General features: G+C 39.6%; 1 protein-coding gene across 4 annotated transcripts in view; it reads left to right on the top strand.

Annotated features, from left to right (window-relative positions):
* Positions 1 to 22,668, top strand: part of cdh8 (cadherin 8) — a 103,907-nt gene that overhangs the window by 15,996 nt on the left and 65,243 nt on the right. Inside the window, exon 1 of one of the 4 annotated variants that reach the window (XM_022212778.2) lies at positions 3,623 to 3,764. The exons of the other annotated variants lie outside the window; for them this stretch is intronic. Within the exon in view, the coding sequence (XP_022068470.1) occupies positions 3,675 to 3,764 (90 nt within the window). The 5' untranslated portion in view covers positions 3,623 to 3,674. Of the gene's footprint in view, positions 1 to 3,622; positions 3,765 to 22,668 lie in introns of those variants that run through there. 4 annotated transcript variants of the gene reach the window in all.

Below are 22,668 nucleotides of genomic sequence, written 5' to 3'. Positions count from 1 at the left end.
TATGTGCATTCGTAATAGGATCCTGCTCTGCACTAGCTCGGCATTTGTCGATAAGGATCACACTCCCCAGGTTCGACTCGGGGGATTAGGGCAGAGGCCGTTTGATCTTAGTGGTTTTGCATAAAAATCACAAGTCTCCTGAATCCTGTAGTAAAGGAGCTGAGTTAGCTAATTGGGTGGTGCTGCCGTATGCCGCGATGGTCTTACAGTGTAGCTCCATGTAGTGTCCTCAAGATGTCTTTGACAACACTGCAATTACCGTAAAGTCAGACTGCTGTATTAATGATGCTTTCAACGTGGAGGAGAACAGAGGGGATTTTTGAGTCATGGAGCAATTGAGGCACTGTTACCATCCTTTCAAATAGAACTAACAATACGCTCACTCAATATTGTGCACACGTGAGTGCAAATAGCAAGTTATTCCAATCACAGCAGGCAATCAGACAGGAAACTAAACTTATCCATCATCAGATAGGAGCCGTGGTTTTCCTCAGCATATGAGAGTGTCTCCTGAAATGCTCTTGAGCTCGATTCAGTGTCCCTTGTGTCCACACTGGATCCACACGCGCCTAAGCAGCTAACACAGCAAAAGTAGAGAGGGGTGTGCCAGTTACGGAACATAATTGCTACTAATGACCATTAGGAGTTTGGTTTTCATCCTCCAGGGGCTATAGAAAAGGCCTTTCGTCTTATCAGTTGATTAGAAACAAATAGACAAGGCCGGATCCTGCATATTAAGTAAACAGGGGGCTAAAATGGTGTTACTCTATCAGGGTAAAGCCTAATGGAATGACGGGAAGCTCATCCTCTACTAATGTATCAGCAAATGGACAACTGCTCACAAACCCATGCTCCACTTGTCAAATATTGGTACCATTTTTTTTCTCTTGCCAGTTGAAATTGTATCTGGAAAACACAAAACAACAACAACGACAACAACAACAACAACAAAAATCATTCCATCAGCCTGCAGCTTGGACTTGGTTTAGTTTCCTGCTCCTAACAGCAAAATGCTGTAGACCTTTGTGCTGCTCTGTAGTGAAGGCACTTATGCTTTTCCAGCAACAGTGCTGGTATCCAACTGTCAGTGATGGCAGCAAAGTTGTTTTTTCCTCTCAGAGGATTCATTTGCATTATGCAAATGAACAATTGATATGGATCTTCTCCCCTCCGATGAACATTTTGCACAGCAATTTGCCAAGCAAGTAATTACTTATTGACAGAATGATATTACACAGGAAATTGTTGTATAAAATGGCAAACTCATCTCATTGAAATGGTGGCAAAAATAATAAGAATAACAATAATAAAATTAGAAATTATCAGTTAAATGGACAGGAGTCATGGAGGTTTGCACTCATCACGGCTGTTCTCACTGCGCTCTCTTCACTGCCACCTGTGGTTGCACTCTGGGCTCGTGGCTTTGCATTTTAATTAATTCCAAACATTATTAAGGATACAAATTCACTGTCTCGCCCCACTGCACGATGCAATGTAGTTGAGCTGCAAGAATATCAGCAATTATCCATATTGTGATGAAATATTTATGCTGTGTTTGTGTAACCTGCATGTCACATTGTGGTGTCACAAGTGATAAGGTGTCTTTTTGTTTTTTCTCTCAGTCTTAATGTGGTGAAAATGAACAGTTGGAAAATGTTTGAAAGTAAATGATAAAATATAATAAACGAAAGCAGCAATGTCTGCATATTTTTTAAGGCATAATCATGTTCAGTTTTTACCAACACGATTCCGTCAAATGAAAGCAAAGGCTGGATTCAAAAACTGTAAATGCATTCAGGATATATTTCTATTTCTATTATTATTTCTTCATGAGGCTAGTTTTCAGCACAGCGTTATATCAACACTATGGCAACATCAAAGCCTCGAAAAAACAGCAAATATTCAACACTGTGACCTTTGGTAACCTTGACAAAGAAGAAAAAAGAAAATTAAAAGAAGAAAAGCATGAGTCAATAAAGCAAGTAAGATCATTTCAGCAGAACCTGTAGTCAGTGGGAGTCACATTAGACATCTTCTTAATTATCTGATTCATAATGACCTATCTCGCTTATATTTCCTTTTGCCTGTTTCCATCTTTGTTGCAGAAAGAAATTATTTCCCAGAGCTTTTGCGTCAGCGCCATTCCAGCTCTAATATCAAGCATCCCGAGAGATTGGCACCTGGAGGAAAACAGAAAAGGGACAAGAAAAAAGGGCCAGTGTGCAGCTGCATTTTCTTCCTCAGTAATCGAATCCCTCAAAAGGGGTCCATTTTTCTTCATCTCCCCAGGTCCACAGGACCTTTAAACAGAGCAAGGCACCAAAAGAAGGCGCCATAGAACACAATTATAATTCCAATATAGTCTTGTAAAGAAAATGTAAACAGATAGCCAAGCTGCAAAGCTGCCCCCATTTTCCCAGAAGACTGGTAATAAAGTAGAAAAGATGTAATACTGGAAGAGGCTTTTTACCCCCTGTCCTTTTCTCACTCCAGAAATTGAAAAGTGCAGCTCACTGTGATGATGCTGGTGGAAGAAGGGATGGTCTGAGATTTATGAGAGATTTAAAGGGGAGACGGTGCTGGGGTAGATTTTACCAGAGGCGTTCATGCGGTTTTGCAAATGAACTTTAATGCACGAATATTGATAATAATAAATGGTGCACTGCAGTGCTGGTAGAATCCCTCTTCCCTGTATAGTAACTGTGCATGTTTTGTCACAACTTAATTTCAGAACCATCTTGACTCTGACACGGGACACAAACAAGCCACCATGCCCTCCAGAAATCTGAACAAGAGCAAATTGGTAGCAAATTTTGATTTGATGCAGCTTTCTATTGGCAAATCTTGAATTCTCAGAGCGAGACATTTATATCCCTTTCCATACAGTAGTTTTCTCTTCTCTTGAATATTCTGTTTGTTGTGTGTTGTCTTGGGGGTAGAATTTGTCTTACGCCTGGTTTTGTTTTTTCTCCAGTTTATTTTCCAATCACTGGAATGCAGAGAAAACAGCAATAGGCTGCTTATGATAATTTCCTGGCAGTGGCTGCAACTGTCCTAATAATTATTACTGGTACTGGAAGTCGTTCAGGCACTCAGCTCAGAGGTGTGTGTGCTCACGGGACTGACTGTCTTTTATAGTTCAGAAGCTGTATAGCCATGTGAGGTTAAGAATGGTAAGTTTGTGAAACAAGCTGGATATTTTGATGGCGTTGTTGGATTTTTAGCAGTTTTATCACAATTTCTGTCTTATTATTAGCTGATGGGAAAGTCTGTTATTCGGTTGTGCCTTGTGGATTTTGTGGAAAGATTTACTGACATGGCTTTTAGCGTTACAGCAGTTCATCCATGAAAAATTACACACTTTACTTGAGTGAGAAAGGGCTCCAGAGTTGGTTAGTAGGATGGCAGTGTGGCTGTGGAGTTTCACGCTGAGTGTAATTTACAAGCACAAAGAGTGAAGCACAGACACTTGTTTTTGTGAGAGCGTGCACGTATGAATATGTGCGTCCCTTCTAGTTATCTCTGTGTGCAAATCTCAATCCGGGCCAATAAGCAGTAGGGCCCGGCAGGCTGGGATGGCATGGAGGAGAGGGTTGTGACAGTTTAGTGTGAGAAGGGGAAATGGCATGGTGCTATTGAAGCTAGTCATCCGTCTGCTGTGACACCCAGCATGCATGGAAGATGTCCCCGGGACTCGGCAAAGGCAGAGAGGAAGTGTGGTCGTGCAGAGGAGTGGGCGGCCGAGTCGAAGTGTCATCCTCTCTGTAAGTGTCACTCCGTCTCTGGTTCCCTGTCTTTCTGTCACACATGGCCACTGCATCTTTGCTTCACACTTGCCATCCGTCACTTTTCAAACTTTGAACAACACAAAGTACAAATTTATTTATTTATTCATTTTTTTAGACGGTAAACACTGGACTGTCTGACAGGCCTGTAAATTATATAAGTGCTATATACTGTCTGCTGTGACACCTTAACACCAGTAAAGTCCAGTGTTTGCTACTCTTTCAGATGAAACCTGACCAAAACAAAGGTTTCACCCAATTATTATGTCCTTTACAGATTCACACATCCAGGTTGAGATGCACCACTGCCACTGTATTCTCTCTCTGTCTCTCTGCGGGAAAATAAATTAAAAATTCCAATCGTATGAACTACTCCACAGATTTCTTCTCCAGCAAGTTTGTCCAAAACTGTAATGGTGATGTCTGCCTCCCAAGGACCCGAGTGAGGCTGGAAAGCATTCCATTACATTGCATTTGGAAAAATGCAACAATTTCACCACAGATTATCTCTTTGTAAAGAACAAAGGTTATCATGTATGTTTCATATTTTTATTGAACAGAGCAGCACTTCTAATAGGGCAAAAATTTTGAATCGAAGATTCAATTGCTCTAAGGCCTTTGAAGGTAGTAAAACTTTACACATCACATCACATGAGGGCCATTCTGTCAATTTAAGAGTCTCAATGACAGGTCACTTATTTAACCCACATTTTTTTATTCTATCTTTTCTTTATTGACAAGAGACACACAAGACAAGCATTTAAAGAGGAAGAGAAAGATGTTGTCCCTGTTGGAACAACACTGTGAATGCCATACTGTCTTGTTCCAGGATACTATTTATAGAAAATAGAAAATATTACGGAATCTAAAAAAAATGTCTACAAGTTTTAAACACACATCATTGTGTATACACTACCATTCAATTTTTGAAAGAAAAGCTTTTTTTTTCAATGAAGATAAAATTAAATTAACCAGAAATACAGTCTAGACATTGTTAATGTGATAAATGACTATTTTAGCTGGAAACATCCGATTTTTAATGGAATATCTACATAGGGGTACAGAGGAATATTTCCAGCGGTCATCACTCCTGTGTTCTAATGGTACATTGTGTTAGCCAATCGTGTTGAAAGGCTAACTGATGACTATAAAACCATTGTGCAATTGTGTTAGTACATGACTAAAAACACATGGAACACATGAAATTGTCTGTGTGACCCCAAACTTTTGAATGGTAGTGTATATTAAAAGTGATGCTTAGGACGTAAAGGTCCTGCTTGCAAGATCATGATACTTTGAAATGTGCAGGGCTAAAGGCTAAAAACTGTAGCTAAAAATTGAATTTGAAAGTATTGCAAGTGACTTCCTTCAGAGGGAGTATACACCACGTTATGCTTCTTTGCGTAAAGTGGCATATACTGAAGGTACTCAAATTAAGCACAAATACTAACTAAACTAAAACACACTAAGTCATAGCTCATGGTTCCTTGCCTTTTCTTTCCAAGTCACATTAGTTTGATCAGTAGTAATCAAATGAGTACAAGGTAAATATCATTGTCTTTGCAGAATTTTGACTTATTTAATTAGGTTTTGCTGCATCCCCCACCCCCACCCCCTTTTTCCCTGCATTACAAGCAGACGTTATTAGTGTTGTTACCTTCAGTATCAAGTCCCTTGCAGAGGTGACCCCGCTGGAGAACAGAGAAAGACAAAGAGAGACAGAAAGACTGAGGGGGGAGCCAAAGTTGCTGGGATTTTAATGGCTCCTGCTTGCCAAGTGTGGTCATGAGCCTCGAGTGCTCAGACAAGGTCTAATCAAAAGCCCCACACCGTGTGAGTGACAGCATCAAAGTGCATCTGCATACTGAGGGGAATTCTCCCAACTTTCAGATTTCTTCACAATTAAAGTGGCTACGGGAATGGAAACACGTGCTGTGATGATTTCTTCCTTCTTTTTTTTCTCTCTCAGTTTTTTCCTTCTTGTCTTTCCTCTCGTAAACAACATAAGCGCTTCTGCTGTTCGCCTGTTATGTTTGTGTACATTATTTCCCAACCCTCAGAAGGCCCAAAAGGGGAGAGGGAGAATTAAAAAGGGAGAAGAGCTGAGGGGTGAAAATGTCGAAATGATGCTAAGAAACATAGCTGAAAGGGAGACAGGAGGAGGCAGAAAAAAAAAAACGAGGAGTGTGAGAGAACGGCATTTTCACACCCTTACTGTTTGAAGAACATTTTAGCACCCTGAGAAACTATGCCATGTCAAAAGGAGGAAAAAAAGACACACTGCTGCATGAAAACATATTTCTAGAATACAACAGTGTGACCCACAGCAACATTGGTTAACCAACAAACTATAAACACAACTTGAATGATTTCCCGTTCTAAATCACATTATACACCAGCTTCTCTTTGTTCAGTGGCATTAAAGGTTCTTGTTTCTCTGCTTATGTCTATTGCATATTTGCAATAATTTTTTCAGACACTACAAGCTCATCAACAACATTTTTTGGAGCAGTAGGAAGCAAAAACTCCAGCAGGATAAATTTATTTGTCAGGCTCATACTTTCTATCTCCATTTCCCTCCCTCCCATTAGCGGATTGGCTACTCAAGTGATGCTTCCTATCAAGGGAACTGCGAAACTCTGCACGAGCCAGAATGATGGAAATTACTTTTCTGGCTTCTCAGTGTGGCATTCACATCAGGCCAGCAGTGTATTTCAAATGTAATTGAGTTTGGTGCGTTCACAAAGGCAAAACTGTGTTGTTTGTGACCAAAAGGATGCACATTATTTTGCTTTTGGATATGCTGCCAAACTGTTAGCACCACTGCATTCACCTCCTTCCATAATTCAGCTAGAACTTGTCGGCAATGCCATGTGATTGGTTTTATTTCATACCTGCAACCTTTAGACCTTCCAGGCCGCCCCCACGTCTTCCTCCAAAGTGACTCCAAAGCTCCTCAATTTGGCTTTGATGTTATTAAATAAAAAGACCTCAGGTTGCAACGAGTACACTGGCACTCGCTCACAGCATCGCACTTGACAGCAGCCTTTGGGAGCACACCAAATTCAATTTCTTTTATTGCCAGCCTAATGACAATGACGACCTCGCAGAGCAAATGCAAAGTTAAACTTTTATTTGTCACAAGCACTTAGAGATTATTCCTGATCCTGTGATGTCCTTTGTTTTTTCATCCACCCGTACCGACAGCGCAGGTCAATAGGTTTGGCCACCCCGTTTCTGTGTATGTAAGCATTTTTGCCAGCATCTGGAGCGACTAAATGGATATTGGAAGCTGCTGCCGAAGCCGAAAGAATGTTGGACAATGGTTGAGATTGATGAGTGTTTGGGCGCTTTCCCTGTGACCCCACTGCATCTGGCAGGAACAAAGTCAGGCAGGTGTGACAGCCAGCATCCATCTACTAGTCAGCTGTAATAGTGAGGGGGCATTTGTACAGGGACACACACTCACAAATACACACAAATGCATTCACACACCACAGGCTGTGTTTTCCACACATTTCAGCCAGCAAGGATGAGCACACATATCTGTCACACAAACACATACACACACACACAGACACACAAACAAGTGTGCATACATTCATTCAACCACACACACACTGACTCAGAGAAAGGAAAAAAAAAAAAAAAAAGCCTTCCTGGCAAGCTTCACTGTGTGTCTTTCCAGGAAGGAGTCGTTTTGCAATGCTGACTTCCTTCAAACGCCTGTGAGCTCTCATGTCTTATTATGGGAGACAAATGGCATGCCGTCCCAACCCCCGTGTCCCCGCTCGTTAGCGCTGGACACGACAACCAACACAACACATATCATGCAAAAGCGCTTCTGTTGGTTTCATGTTTGACGTGTGATCATGTCTAGATGTACACATATATGAGGCTTACTTGGGGTTGTCAGTCATATAGTAGACATCAGCAAGCCAGTGTCACATCTGCCATAATGGATGTCTGTTGCTATGTGAGATGAAAAGTTTTACATGACTGCTTTCATGGGACACTGTGCATGCACATGTTTAAATAATGTTTTACATAAATAAACATGAATGAACCATATTTATCCTCAAGTTTGCTTGAGTATCATCAAGTAAAGAGTCTGATTTGAGATTTTTTTGGTTGAGTTTTTAACCCTTAAATGCACAAGTGATTGAACCCTACACTCTTCCATAAGTGAGTCAAAAATGACCCATATAAGAATCAATGTGTTTTTATGCCATTTTTTGTCATTTAGGTTAAGAATAATTGTTTCCATTATTGCTTGTATTATATTTTTGTCCACACAAGAATGATTTATGATTGAAATGTGTTTATTTTTTCATTTTATAACACATTTTGAACATTTTGATCATTGGATAAAGAAGAATATTGCACTGAACAGCAATAGAAGAATGTCAACCTCCATTTTGTTGACATTTTTACATTCTTTTCCTCCAGCTGTTGATATTCTCTGTCTCTCCAAGTTTGTGCACTGCATTACCTCTTGTGTGATATTATCAGTGATAAAGAGCTTGGGGATGTAATGCAAATATCACAGTTTCTTTAAAAGTATAAAAAAAAGTAACTTAAAATTTTAAATGGAATATATCAAAACATGTTTTTTGAAGAATAGCTGGAATTTGAAATAACTTTTCATTACAAAGATATTGCAAGAAAACAACCTCACCAAGTCATTTTTGACACATTTATGCATCTAAGGGTTAGAAAATTAAAAAATGACATGGAAAAAACATGAAAAGAAACAGAGCCCTTGATACTTGGACAGAATGTCCTGAGTGCTTTCTACCAAACTACTGACAGCGACCCTATCCAGGGTTTACTAGGATACCAGCACAGACCAGTGACACTCATGGAATAAAATCAAAATATCTGTACTTTTGAAATGCTACATTAATTAATAGCTCAAGAGGTTATTGAAGTGATAGTGTTTTGATCTGTTTTACTGATGGAAATAAACTTTTGGCAGAATCAGAGAAGATCCATCAACTATGGCAAAGTTAATATTTAGCATGATTTTTGTATTAAGACCAGTCAATCAGTTGGAGAGCGATAACAGCGTCTACTCCTTTGATTAATCCTTTGCCTCCCGTTTTATTGTGGTACTTTCATGTTGCAGCAGTCTGACCTTGGTTTGGCAAACGTCACACAGTTACATTTAATTTCTTATGAATGAAGTAATCCTTCCCTAGTATATGGGCCAAAGTAAGATGGCTTTCCACATTTGTCTTATGCTCAGAGTTTAATGAAGGCCTGAGAAACAGAGACAGGAATAATGTTGTAAAACCAGAATGTGAGAGCCTCGAATAGTAATACAGTATTATGAGAAAAAAAATGGTGAATTATGTGCCATTGGACTGTGCAGCATTTAATTACTGATAACCATAACAACCTCTATAGATGCATGGCTTTGCACTTAAATAAGTTATTCTTACAGGCAGGGCAATGGCTGCAGTAAAGAACAGAAAGAACTCCAAAAAGACTGCAAACACCTATGTATTGACCCAGTTTCCGCAAAATTATGTTCCTATTCAAATAAACTGCATTTACAAATGTGTTGTGATAGATTTCACTTTGTTTTTAAATGAACAAATTTTCTCACTTATGACATTGTGTGAAAGGCTTCCAGTTTGATGGAACAGGAGAGTCTGTGCAAGGAGGTGGGAGGGAAGGATGGGGGCACAAAGCTACTTGATGAGGTTTAGAAAAGGAACATGGGTTTGGTTAAATTTCAACCCGTTGAATGCACATTTGAAGCTCCTCCTCCATTTTCTGGGTTTTCCAGGGTGATGAGTGCTTCCCCATGAAATATGTGATTGGGTGGCGGCTAAGGACAGACAGTAAAGTAGTGAGTGATATGTTGATTAGAAACATATTTGTGATACATTATCAAGGAAAGGAATACACTTCCATCAAAAAATAATTGAGAATGAAGTTTAGTTGTGACGGAGCGTAATTCTGAGGAGGCTGGGTTGAAAATATAGGACTCAGATTTTAGTGCTGTGCTGGAAGCAGACAATGCTGCTGATTTATTTCAATTATATTATTTGCAATTGTCATAAAGGAATATGAATTTATGTCCTAATCTTAGAAAAAAAATGTTTCTAAAATTCATATAAACCTGGAACTATCTTCATTGAAAGATAGAACTACAGGTTTAGATTATTTGGTTTTGGTTTTTTGAAGATGTCTTTTTTATTGAGCTTCTGAGAGCTTTCAGTCAGCAGCAGACATGACAACACTTAACACGATTAATCCCAGCTGGCTCAACAAGTTAATATCCGAAATGTGGCATTACACGACTTTTTTTTGATTGCATATCTAGTAATCTACAATTGAAAGACAGTATGATCTTTCTAGATATATGTGTGTGTGTGTGTGTGTGTGTGTGTGTGTGTGTGTGTGTGTGTGTGTGTGTGTGTGTGTGTGTGTGTGTATAGAGAGAGAGAGAGAGAGAGAGAGACTGAGCATCTCGCACCTGAAAAATATTTGAAAAAAATGGGAAAGAGAAAGTCTGGTGTGAGGCAATCCTGAAATGCAACTACAGCGCTTTTCTACATAGTAAGGGTGTAATATGTTCATAGGAAATGCAAAAAGAGTATATAGCAGTGATACTGGAATTAAAAGATGTTGAGATGTCACATATTAAATTATTTACACTACCATTCAACAGTTTGGGGTCACCAAGACACTTTTAGTCATGTCCTAACATATTTTCATAAGAGTTTTCTAATAACCAATTAGCCTTTCAACATAATTAGCTAACACAATGTACCATTACAACACAGAGTGATGGTTGCTGTAAATGGGCCTCTGTACCCCTATGTAGATATTCCATTACAATCCAGCTAGAATAGTCATTTACCACATTAACAATGTCTAGATTGTATTTCTGATTAATTTAATGTTATCTTCATTGACAAAAAAAACAAAAAACTTTTCTTTTAAAAATAAGGACATTTCTAAGTGACCCCAAACTTTTGAATGGTAGTGTACATGTAGCTTAATGGTCTAGATAGTGTTTCAGTGAATTCTAGCCATGTGATTATATAAATAAAACTCACTGGTGTTTCTCTGTGTGAGACTAAGATGGTCCAAATATGAGCTAAAAATATCAATTCAAGCCTTCAAAAAAACATTATGGTGTTGTAAAGTTGCACAAATCCATGTACTCCTTTTCCCCTCCACTCAGCTGGAGCTGCCTGCTGTATGAGGAGAATGTTGGCATTTAAGGAGTAGGGCCTGAATGCAGTCATGCAGGTTCCCTTTGCAGTAAAAGCATCTCTCAGCCGGGTGGTCGTCGTGGCCATTGTTAGAGTGCCTCACTGCATTAAGCCCCGGGGTACTGGCTCCATCCAACCCCACTCACCCACCACCATCAGCAGTGTCACCGTCACCGCTTCCCCTCCCTTCACTGCCATGGAAAATCCCCCATGAGCCTCTTCTCTGATGTAAATCACAGGTAGGGGAAATGTGAGCCCGGCTGATGCACCGGCACTGTGCCGTGAAATCTCTGTTGACATTACCAACGGGCGATTCCAGAAAAAGACACAGAGCGAGAGCAGGAGAGGAGGAAGAGAGTGATAAAGAGGGAAAGAGAGTGAAAGAGAGAGAGATGTGAGGAGACGGGAGCATTTCAGGGAGTCACTTTTGACTTTCTTACTTTTTGACTTACTGTCTTGTCTTTGTCACCAGGACGATGGACTCAACTCAGTGGGCTGCACGCTTTCGTCCGTTTCATCCTTCATCCCTCATTGTGATTTGGCATCTTTAATGATTTTTTTCCCTCATCTTCATAGACTGACACAAATAAGCTACCTGTTTTGTTGTTGTTGTTGTTGTTTTTTCTTGTCTTAAAAAATAGAGCTGCTTACAGCTATAATACCCCTTAGACCTAACCTGTTTTCGTGTTTTTTCTTAGATAACCTTTAGCAGACGTTGATTGATTTTTTTTTTCCCAACACTGGTAGATTTTTTTATGTGATAGCACGAGATGGAAAGATGAGGATAGCTTGAAAATGAAGTGAATGCGACAAGGGAATCAGGGAAATGGGTTACGAGAGGTAATTTCCATGCACACTCCCCCTTTCCAAGCACCAGAGAAAAGAGTAAATGACTTTTACTTTAGTATATGAAAATATTTAGTTGTACTTCATTTCAAGTACGGCATTCCAGAAAGTGCTTTCGCATCGTTTCTCTTGCTACTTCTTCATTTTGTGCTATCGCAGCGGTGCAGTTGGAATACAAAGAAGGCCACTTTTAGCCAAAAAGATAAAATTATGTAAGTGAGAGAGGTGTTGGATATTTGTCTAATGTGTAGTGGAAGGCTGGAGGAGTTTGTCTCTGAGTGACGTGGCGATGTACTCGATGTTTGCCCATGGAGGATGAAAAAACAGATGAAAGGAACATGGCATCGCTGTCTGCCACGTAAGACAACAGAGATGATCCTCTCTTTTCTCTTGTCTACTTTTTCTCTGTTCCTTTGTTCTCCCCCGTCCCTTCCCGCTCTCTGTCTCTGGGTCTTTGCTCCAGACAGAGTGTGAAACATGTATAGTGGCATCATGACACACAGAAGAAGTGCTTGTGCTTGTAGCTGCCGTCCACTCCAAGGTGATCTGACATCTTAAAGCGATGCTCTGTGCAATTGCACATTCACTCAGACAAGCGTGTTGACGTTGCTGCCTAGCCAAAGGACCCCTCCTGTCCCCCCTTACCAGTCTGAAGCTGGCTGCCAAGTGCTTCCGCGAAGAGGATGGCTTAATTGTTTCTGCCATAGCCATGCCTCTTCTTCATTTTTCTCTCTTTCCTTCCTAATCCCAGGGACGGGAAAATGGAGCTGTTATTTGCATGTCTAATGATACTCGATATCACAGGCCTCTCAAAGGAGAAGGCACAGATGATTATTAATATAGCCAATGAAGCCCTCATTTATACTGCTTTTTGTTCTTAGGCTTCAGCAAACATTGCTTTTCTATACCTGCCTTGTAAAAATGTGTCCCATAGAGAGCTGTGCTGGCTTTGAGTATAAAAAAACTGCAGCCGATAAGTACATAGCCGTTGTGTGTCTCTCTTTGTGAGTTTGGATTCTGGCATAAGCTACCAATGTACAAAAAGATACTTAGCCAAAATACCGCAGCTAGGATATTGATCGTGCTGGAGTGGAGATCAGTAGTTATATGCATGAATGTTTACCCATATAGGTCATGATTTTGTTCTCTCTTTTTTTGGCAACAACTGGTTTCACTCTAAAAACAGCCATTGCATAACGGAGCAAATTTCAACACACACACACACACAAAACTTACAACGGTTTGAATGATCACCTGCATTTATAGCACATAATTGCTGTAAAACTGATATGGCCTACAGTAAAGGTTTGCTATAAGAGAAACCAAAATGCTTAACCAAAGCTGTCAGAGCCCATTATTCAAGCCTCCATAGGGAGAAAAAAAAGGAATTGTATACAGTACCTGCAGAAATTTTCAACACCAGCAATGCATGCCTTTTCAGCAGTGACAGCTGGCATTGAAACTTACTAATTTGCACGACTTCTCAGGTTGAGAACAATGACTTTGACAGCTTGAACAGGCACTGTGGAGCACATCTGCATTTTTCCACAGGAATAAGCTCTAAAGAATGGCTCCAACTCTGTGTGGCTTCCAATTATGGAAATTTGAGCGTGTCTATATATACGATAGGAAATAAATCTCGAAATATGCTGATTGGAATGCAGAGAAAATTGGAATTGTGAATCTTGTCTACTATAGGTGTGTTCACTGATTATATTTATGGGTTGAATTAAGTAAAATTGATATTATTTTAATTGATCACAAATTCATAATAGATTATAAAATCCATAGTTTCTCTATTAACATTAGGACCAGTTTTTGTTTATATAGTGGGAATCATTTATGATGTGCACAAAACCGACATGAAAAACTACAACACCTTTCTCACCTCATGTTAAAATGATAATGCATTTTAACAACTTTATACAACCTGTTTAATTACCGTACATTCCATTATTAGGACCTTAAAATCTTAGCTGAGCTTCAGTATAGACCAGTGTAGATCTTAACGAAAGCCCATTACAAAGACAGAACCCTCTGCATAAGTGCACCTTTATGAACCATGATGAAATGAAGTTTAACTTTTAATGTAATTGACTTCATTATATAATTCTGCAGAAAGGCTGCATTGTCATTTTATGCAAGCCATAACTCTCCTTCCCTGCTTTACTTTCCTAACATCAGCTCCAGCCCCTCCACCACACAGACTCACCAGTCGGCATGTGTTGTTAGTGACATTTAGCAAGATCACAGGATCACATGTTTGACTGATGAGTTTGTGATACTTATCCACAGCAACACTCATTTACTCACTGGTTAAACTATGAGCAAAGAACAGAAAAAAAAAGAGAAAGCGACAGTGAAAGAAAGAGGGCGGGAGGCAGGGAGAGGAGGGGAGAGGGGAGTAAAATGCTGAAATATGAATTACAAACCCGAGCAGCACCATCTGGACCGAGAAAACACACATCATAGTGGAGAGCCGGCACATTGAATTAGACTTGCTACGGGATCCATCTGCACCTCGTGAAATCAATCTCATTCCTTGATTTGATTAGGTCAGCCGCACAGAAGAAAGAGAAAACTGTTGTGCTCCTTGATTAAGCTTGTTTTGTTTAGCACCCCTTGCCACCCACCTACCTCTGGCATGCTGTGTATACCGATGAGTTTGGGACCCACAGGTAGGGTAATGACAGTAGTCGAGGTTAATGCGAAAAAATCTCCCTCTGTTTAACACGCAGCATGTGCGCCACAGCCCCTGTAGCCAAGCTCATTTACAGTTTTTCATGGCTCTTTCTCTTTATTGTTCACAATATTTATTTAATTTGGTCTTTTTTATGTATTTTTATTTTGTTTGTCTTGTCCAAATCAGGCTTTTCTAGCAAAGGCTCAATTCTGGCTGCAGAGCTCTTCTGACGACACATGTGGAACTGTCATGAATTGGACAAATTACATCAAAAGTCAAGTTTCATTTCATTTTATTTTTTTTTCAGTCTTAGTGTTTCGGTGTTGAGCGTTGCATCAGTGTTGCACACACCAATGAACAAACTGATTGTCCAATGCTCTGTTGTTGTAACAACAGGATATAATGAGCTGGCGGGAAAAATCCATACTGGAGATTGCTCGCACACAACAGGTAATTCTTGAAGTGAGAGCTGATATAGCCGACAGCCTGGACGCATTATGTAGAATTGTTTTTATTTTCTTTTTCCCATTCTCTCTCTCTGCAGTGACACTGTACCCTTGTATGATTAAAATGCATCCTCCCATGTATCCACGCTCACAAACAAAAGGCTTTTCATGGGTGGCTAAATCTAATTGTGTTGCCCTCTTGTACTAAAGGTAGCTGCTTTGACTTTGACTTATTCTCCAGAAGCAATAAAGCGCTAGTGGCAATGAATGCAACACATTCAAACAGCAAGGATGGACACGGAACACATTAGCCCTGATTGACCTTGGTACAGATTGCACACAAATCCAGTACAAATTGTCTCGTTTTTTGTTTGTCTCATTAATTCGCGCTTGTCCAAGTGAAAATTAAAGCAGAATGAAGGCAGAAGGTGATAGCTTGCCAATGATTCGGCTCTCTGTCCAATAAGAAGAAAAAAAAATCGGTGTGTGTGTGTGTAAGACAGAAGAAGGTATAACACTGGGAGTCTCTGTGCTGATTGTAATTACTGTACTGTTTCTGAGTGGAGCTGGTTTCATTACAAACTGTCATCTTTGCCTGAATATGGGTCATGACACATGAAAACATGTAAGGGTCTCTTTCCTCTTTTTGGCCTCCATTAATACTGCGTTTGATCTCTAACAGAAGAGATATTGATTATTGTACTATTGCAACAGATGTCCACAAATCCGTGTGGATTTAATTCTTTTGTGACCAGTGCAAGTGAACAACAATCCCAGTATTTAAAAAGCTCCATTTTAACTGAGTTACGGGGGAAAAAAATCCGTATTTGCTCACCACAGACGTAAAAATGACTGAGCCTTATAGCTGCTGAAGGGATTTACTTAACATTTTTAAACACGGCCTCATTTGAGTTATGAAGACGGCGGGGCTGACAGTATTTCAGGCTATAATATTTCTGAATGAAAGTTTTCATTTCCAATGTCGCTGCTCCACGGATGTTCACTGTATGGTTTTCTCCAATAAAATCTGTTGTGGTTCACACCAGAAGGGAACTTTTCTGTCCAATTTGATAAACCGCTACGTGCCATGAGACAGACTGGAAGGAAAATGTTCCCAAGAATAGCTAAGTGTATCATATATCATGCATCGCACCATCTGTTCCGTACATTCAAAATGTTATTGCAATATTTAGAATTACAGATTATTCATGTAGGTGTAATTAACAGTCGAAATCCAACAAATGGGAGGAATTAATTTCCTGGCATATTTGAGCAGAATCTATCTAGAGTAACTATTTAGGCTACAGTTGCCTAAGGGTGTACAGATGGGGGGGAAAGAAAGCTCTAATTTTACCTCTTATTGATCCACCATTGCAGTCTAAGGCCCTCTTAAATAAAGTTTGTGGATTTGTTCTGAGACTGGGTTACACTGACTAGATATAAAGAACTGGGCCATAATAACTGACTGAACTGAAAAGAAAATGGTCAACATTTGGCTGTTACAAAGGGTGCTATGTAAACGAGTCCACACAGCACATGGCCTTGGGGTTCCCATACATTTTACGTAACAACATGCAGTCTCCTCCATATTTAATGCTTAACATGACATTTCCGACCGCGACAATCACCTGGTCTGGTCATGCAATGTCAGTTAAAGCCACAAACAAGCGAACGTCAGGATCGTACTAAACATGACATTTAGAGTGAACAAAATGATGCATTATACAGCACCGCAGCACACCAAACACTGATGCTCTGTGCCTCTGTCAGTTTCTACATTAAATGTAATCAGATGCCGTAAGAATATAATTTTGGAAGATACCTAAAAACTTGTATTCAAGTACTGTGCAATTTCAAGCTACTGCTACTTTTCTAGTACCACTTTCTGCTTTGTTAAACGCCTACTCGTTTGCATTTAGGGAGCAAATATAGTACATTTTACTATGTTGCATTATCTTTATCGTGATTACAAGGATTCCTCTTCAGATTTTAAACCAAACCTTTATAATACAAAGAAATGTTAAACATTCAGCCTTCACCTTTCTCTTAGTTCCACTCAAAAAAAAAAAGTTCTTTACAGATGGTTTCTTTCAAACAACATTTCAATGTCACAAGGGTGAAAATCATCTGAAATTTTTCAAAAAAAGAAAAAGAAATACACTAGAGATTACAGAACTGAAGTCTCTAACTGTACATAAAGCAATAATAACAGCAATGATAATAATAATAATCACAATAATAATAATAACAATAACAATAATAATAATAATAATAATAATAATAACTGTACAACAGTCAAGTAAAATACATATTTTGCTGTTCTCTTCACTTTACTGACACTGTTGCTGTATTCTGAATGACAATTTTGAATGCAGGAATGCAGGCTTTCCTTTTTCTGTAAGGATGCAGTTGTCTCAAGTAAAAAGATCTAAGTACCCCCCCCCCCCCCCCCATTATGTCGCAAACACAATTACAGATTGAATTCAACAAAAGAAGCAGTCTGTGACCCATACCAAGGACCAACTGAGGTAAAATTCAGAGACAGCAGTCCGACGTACTGTGTGCAGTCTGTTCTAGCAGACAGTAGCTGACAAGCTGCATCACAGTGACAGCATCTCCTCCCTCTCGCTTCTCGCTTCAGTCCCCCTCTCCCTCTCCAGTCCTACTGGTACATACACAGGAGGAGAACATGTCCTATCTACCATTTGCCCTGACAAGGAGCAAAATCATTAGTTCCCTCTGTAGGGCTACACTTAAGCATGAGGAAGTCAGGCCAGAAGCAGGGGCGGAGGAATGGGGTCGTGGTATGTGGGAGTAGAATCTGTAGAATCTTCCTCATTAGGACACGTTGATTGTTCAAGTGATTGCAGTAAAAGCTCATCTTCAACTGGGACTGATATATTTCCTCCTCCGCTGACACGGTAAGCAGTCCCATGTAGCCTCTGATTGGGACTTGTGGTTGGCAAATGGAGGTGTGCACATTCCTGTGTGTACGTGCACTGGCAGTGAGCACTGCAAAGTACTACCACGGGAAAATTTCTTCAGTCAACCAAGGCTTTCTTCATCTGTCTGAACTGCAGCTTCAAAACATATGGATGTCTGTGTTTTCAACAGCCAGAGAAATGCGACTGAGACAGGAGTCATAATAAGTTTCCCTGCCTGAAGAAAGACGCTGCACCCACTGATGACATTATTTCCTTGTGATATATTCTGTTAATGCTCATACAATAATGCCACAACTGCTTGCTTTGATTACAAGTACTGAAGAATGAAAGCTATCGGACATTTCAGTATTATTTCCGGTGTGGAAAGATTTCGACTTTACAGTCAGGAGAGACAGACTGCTAACATTTCTGCTAACATTGTTACCAGTCAAATTCAGAATCAACGCAGGCAGAACAACAGTGTGTTTGGGAGGCTTTGTTCACCCTGTGCTCAGAATACTGTATCAGTGTTTAGTGACTACAGTGTGCATGGTAGAACATAATCACCACAAAGACAGTGTACTGTTATCCATTATCTGCTTGTTTCCTGAATGCCACAGTCAACGTCACTGATTGTTGGTGCTGTTTTAGTTGCCCGGGAAACTCAGTTAATGACAGGGACCTGTGACAGACTTTTTTTTTTTTCCATGCCAGTAATTGTACTCTTTGATGACCATTTGTGCACTCCAGTGTGAAGGCTGTCTAGGAAGTGGGTAACCAGGACATGTAGAGGAGACAGCGGTGAGAACCGCAACTGGTTACAGCCAGCTCACCTCAACTTTCTGTGAATTTAGAGTTAAAGTGGCAGCTAGTAGCAAGCTGATAGTTGAAAGTATGATTTCTCTTTTCGAAAGAAAGAACACAGTGCACATTTTTTGTAAGGGAGAGGAGTTATTCATCCACAAAATTTTTGTTGTCTAAACTGTAATGCAACATTGTGCTACCTTGACAGCTCTGTTGTAATGTCATTAAAATGTTTAATGCATTAAATGTTAACAAAAAGACAAATAAAGCCTCTTATAAAACTGGTCACAGTGCCCTAACACCCTAAAACGGTTTGGTCAGTGTTATGTCTCTTTACTGTGCAGACTGATGTCCATTCACATTTTGACAACAGGATTTTTCAGGTGAAAATAGAAAGATTCTCTGTTCTCACCTAGAACTGACATAGCAAACAGCACTGTTTAAAAGTTTGGGGTCACTTAGAAATGCCCTTATTTTTTGAAAGAAAAGCATTTTTTCCCAATGAAGATAACATTAAATTAATCAGAAACAAAGTCTTGACATTTTGAATGTGGTAAATGACTTTCCTAGCTGGAAACAACAGATTTTTAATGGAATATCTACATAGGGGTGCAGAGGCTCGTTTCATTCATCATTCCTGCATTCTAACGGTACGTTGGGGCAGTGTGACGAGATATGAATATCATTTAAAGCAAAAAAAACAAAACAAAAAACCCCCAATGATAATAATTAAAAACTATTTGGAGTGTGTGTTACACCATATAAAATAGATTCAAAACAGTTCACACACATGGAATCTTCAAAGTAAAAAATAATTTTTCATATGTTTTTTTTTTTCTTTTCAGATGCACTCCCCAACAAGATCAGCACAGTCATTATAGAATGATTATTTATTTTAAGCAAACACAACAAAAAGCCAAATACAGTGTTGAAAATTCCTGGTTTTATTTATTTATTTTATCTTACATGTATCGCAAAAAAACAAGATATCAAAATACCAGTTTCTTCCAGTAACAATCTGGAGGGTTGGGTCAACATACCCATCTTGCAGAAAATATTAACCTTCAAAGGTTTTGGAAGCATGAGCTTTGTGTTAGACTTTACACTATAACTTTCTAGAGGTGCAGCATGCTAAAATTGCCATCATTTTCATGACCTAACTGTGTCTGTACACAGAGCTTAGTTGGTACGTGCATCTTTCTCTTTTGGTTTAATAGGTGCAAGGAACTGCTTGAAACATCCATGAATTATCTATACTTAATCCATTGGAGGGAGGTTGGAGTCTATCCCAGCTGACTTAGGGTGAAGGCAGGTCACCAGGCTATCACAAGGCTACATGTACAGACAAACAAGCACACTCACATTCGCACCTATGAGCAATTTAGGGGATCTTCTAGCTGCAAAGTGCTAACGACCGAGTCATTGTGCAGCCCAAATAAAAATAAAACACAGTTGGATTACAATTTTGACATGATTTCTGATTTATTTCTTGTTTTATCAGCTCTTGTCCATACAAGGTAACAAATACATCAGATACTTTCATTATTTATTTATTTATTTATTTATTGTCTGCGCATTAGGAGTCAACTGTGTTGCTGTCCACCCCCCATCTCCTTAAGTTTCACCAACTGTACAGAATGTGCTACGCAAACTAAAAGTGATTTATTGATTATTTGAGTAATGGAGAGTGAAACAGTCTGACTGGGATCCTACTTGGTCATGGCTAAGCCCAGCTAATATAACAATCCTTTCTAAGGCACCAACTAATATTTCTAATGCTGATTTATTCTAAACTCAAGGTTGCACAAGATGTTTGAGGGGCCTTTGTATTATAGGAGACAGATGTCTGAATAAAGCTCTGAAAAAAGATGAGTAAACATTGAGTTTGGAGTATTCCCACATACGTGTTTCGAAGAACAGACATCAGTCTCAATGCTCTGCAAACAATAACACAATACTAACACCAGAAATACAGAATTAGTGCTGACAATTCTCCCCTAACACTGAAACAGAGTATGCTAAAACATTTTTAACACGAGGTCCACATGTGCATGTTCTGAAGTTTTTGACTATATTACACAGTCCTCATCAGCAGACCATTTGGCTCGTGTGACACTGAATTGTAAACACAGAAGCTTTCCACTGCTCTCAGCATCTCTGTCATTTTTCATCCATGATTGACTTAAATGTTGGGATTAACAGCTCCTTTTTGAAAGAGGTTTAATACATATTTGTACATATTTTACAAAATTTAGCATTATAGTACATACATCTGTGCATGGGTGACCTCACCTTACAGTATTAGGGCCAAGTGAAGAAGTAGAGTGTCAGTTCCAAGCACATCAGGATTAAATCCCAAATGCTTTGCTAAAAATATGTATGATATGGATCAATCAAAACCAGTATGCCAGCTAAAATAGTCAGTTTGCCCCCCTTTGTGAGAACCACAGATGTGCAGTATGCTTGGCTGCAGGCATTACACTACATGCAAAAAGTTACACATAGGATAAAAAAAAACAAAAACAATGACAGACCATCATTAATTTAAGCTCATTTATAGAGTTTCTCAGTGTGCAGGATGTTGCGAGGCATTTGTGTTAATGAGCTACATCATTCATGTGAAATGATGGCACAATTAGGAAAACAAAAGTGCAAGGTGTGACAATTTAAGCGAATGTGCTTTGTCAGTGTCTGCAAACAACACCTCGGAGACAGTATATGCATAAAAGCGTGCTTATAAAAACATTGCAGGGGGTTTAGAGGTCGGGATTTTTACCGACAGATTTCTGCCTTGCTATTCTGCACCCTAGCCACGCTCCCACAGGAACCTCTGCTGAAACACTGTGGCAGGAAATGAAATTAAAGCTGCTGAATACAGATGTTTTGATGCATGCCTGTGTGCTTGTATGTGCGTGTGTAGGTGTGTGTGCATCTTTGTGTGTGTGTGTGTGTGTGTGTGTGTGTGTGTGTGTGTGTGTGTGTGTGTCTGAGAGGCATGTATATTAACAAAAATACAAACTGAAAAGAAGAGGGCTGGCAGCCATGCCCCAGCTACACTGAGCATAGTTGGATTTGTAAATGTTGCTTCTCTGCTCTCCTCTGAAAGTCACTCACCTCGGGGATCAAGGGGCTTATGAAAGGTGACTTACAGTAAAGGAGGTGCTCTGTCTGTTTATGTGAATAAAAGCAAAGTTCTTCGCTTCTGTCATGTCGAAACCATGGTGTTTCTCTTTTTCTCTGACCTCTTTCTTTCCACTCTGTTGTACTGCCTGCCTGTCCAATGTGCCTTTTTTTTTTATTAACTTAAAATAGCAGAAGGTTCTTCCAGCTCTTCTGTCCACAGATGTTTGAACAGCCTTATGTAGCATTGTCAGACTCATTAGTTATACTCAGACCGTGCGGCAAGTGGGATCCAAGCACTCAGCCTATCAAGTAATGCAGCTTTAGTGAACTAATGAAAGTGTAATTACAAAAATAATGAGGAACATGCAGTATCGTCCAGTAACTTTGGGGCTAGTTATTTGTGAATATGAATCATCGTGTGCAGAGTTTCCTCTTTAATTTTTTATAGATTTTCTGGTCTTGCTGTGTTATAGAATGCACATTCAAAGCACATCGAGCTTCTTCATTTTGTGAATTTCAGACTGCAGGGAGCAATATGCTCCACAATGTGTGTTTGTATGATGTATTTGTGATGTATAACAAGGAAACAATGTAGGCTAAGGTCTATTTCCTGTGCTACTTATAAAGTTATTGTCCCCGGCGGGCCTCGTTTAGCAAAGTGTAGGCTATGTTGAGCCACGTTTAGTATCTGTGCTACACTTGTTTCCGCAAACTACAGCAGCAACAACACATTAAAGTCATATTGTACACTTACCTGCATTTACATGGTGAGAACTTCTAGAATCTGCTGAGCATATCAGCTTGCATTCATTAAGACCCCCTGTC

Source organism: Acanthochromis polyacanthus, chromosome 2 (genome assembly GCF_021347895.1).
Source record: "Acanthochromis polyacanthus isolate Apoly-LR-REF ecotype Palm Island chromosome 2, KAUST_Apoly_ChrSc, whole genome shotgun sequence".
Taxonomy (NCBI): Eukaryota; Metazoa; Chordata; class Actinopteri; family Pomacentridae; genus Acanthochromis; species Acanthochromis polyacanthus.
The sequence above is the reverse complement of the archived record's forward strand: the minus strand, read 5'-3'. Positions and strand labels throughout refer to the sequence as shown.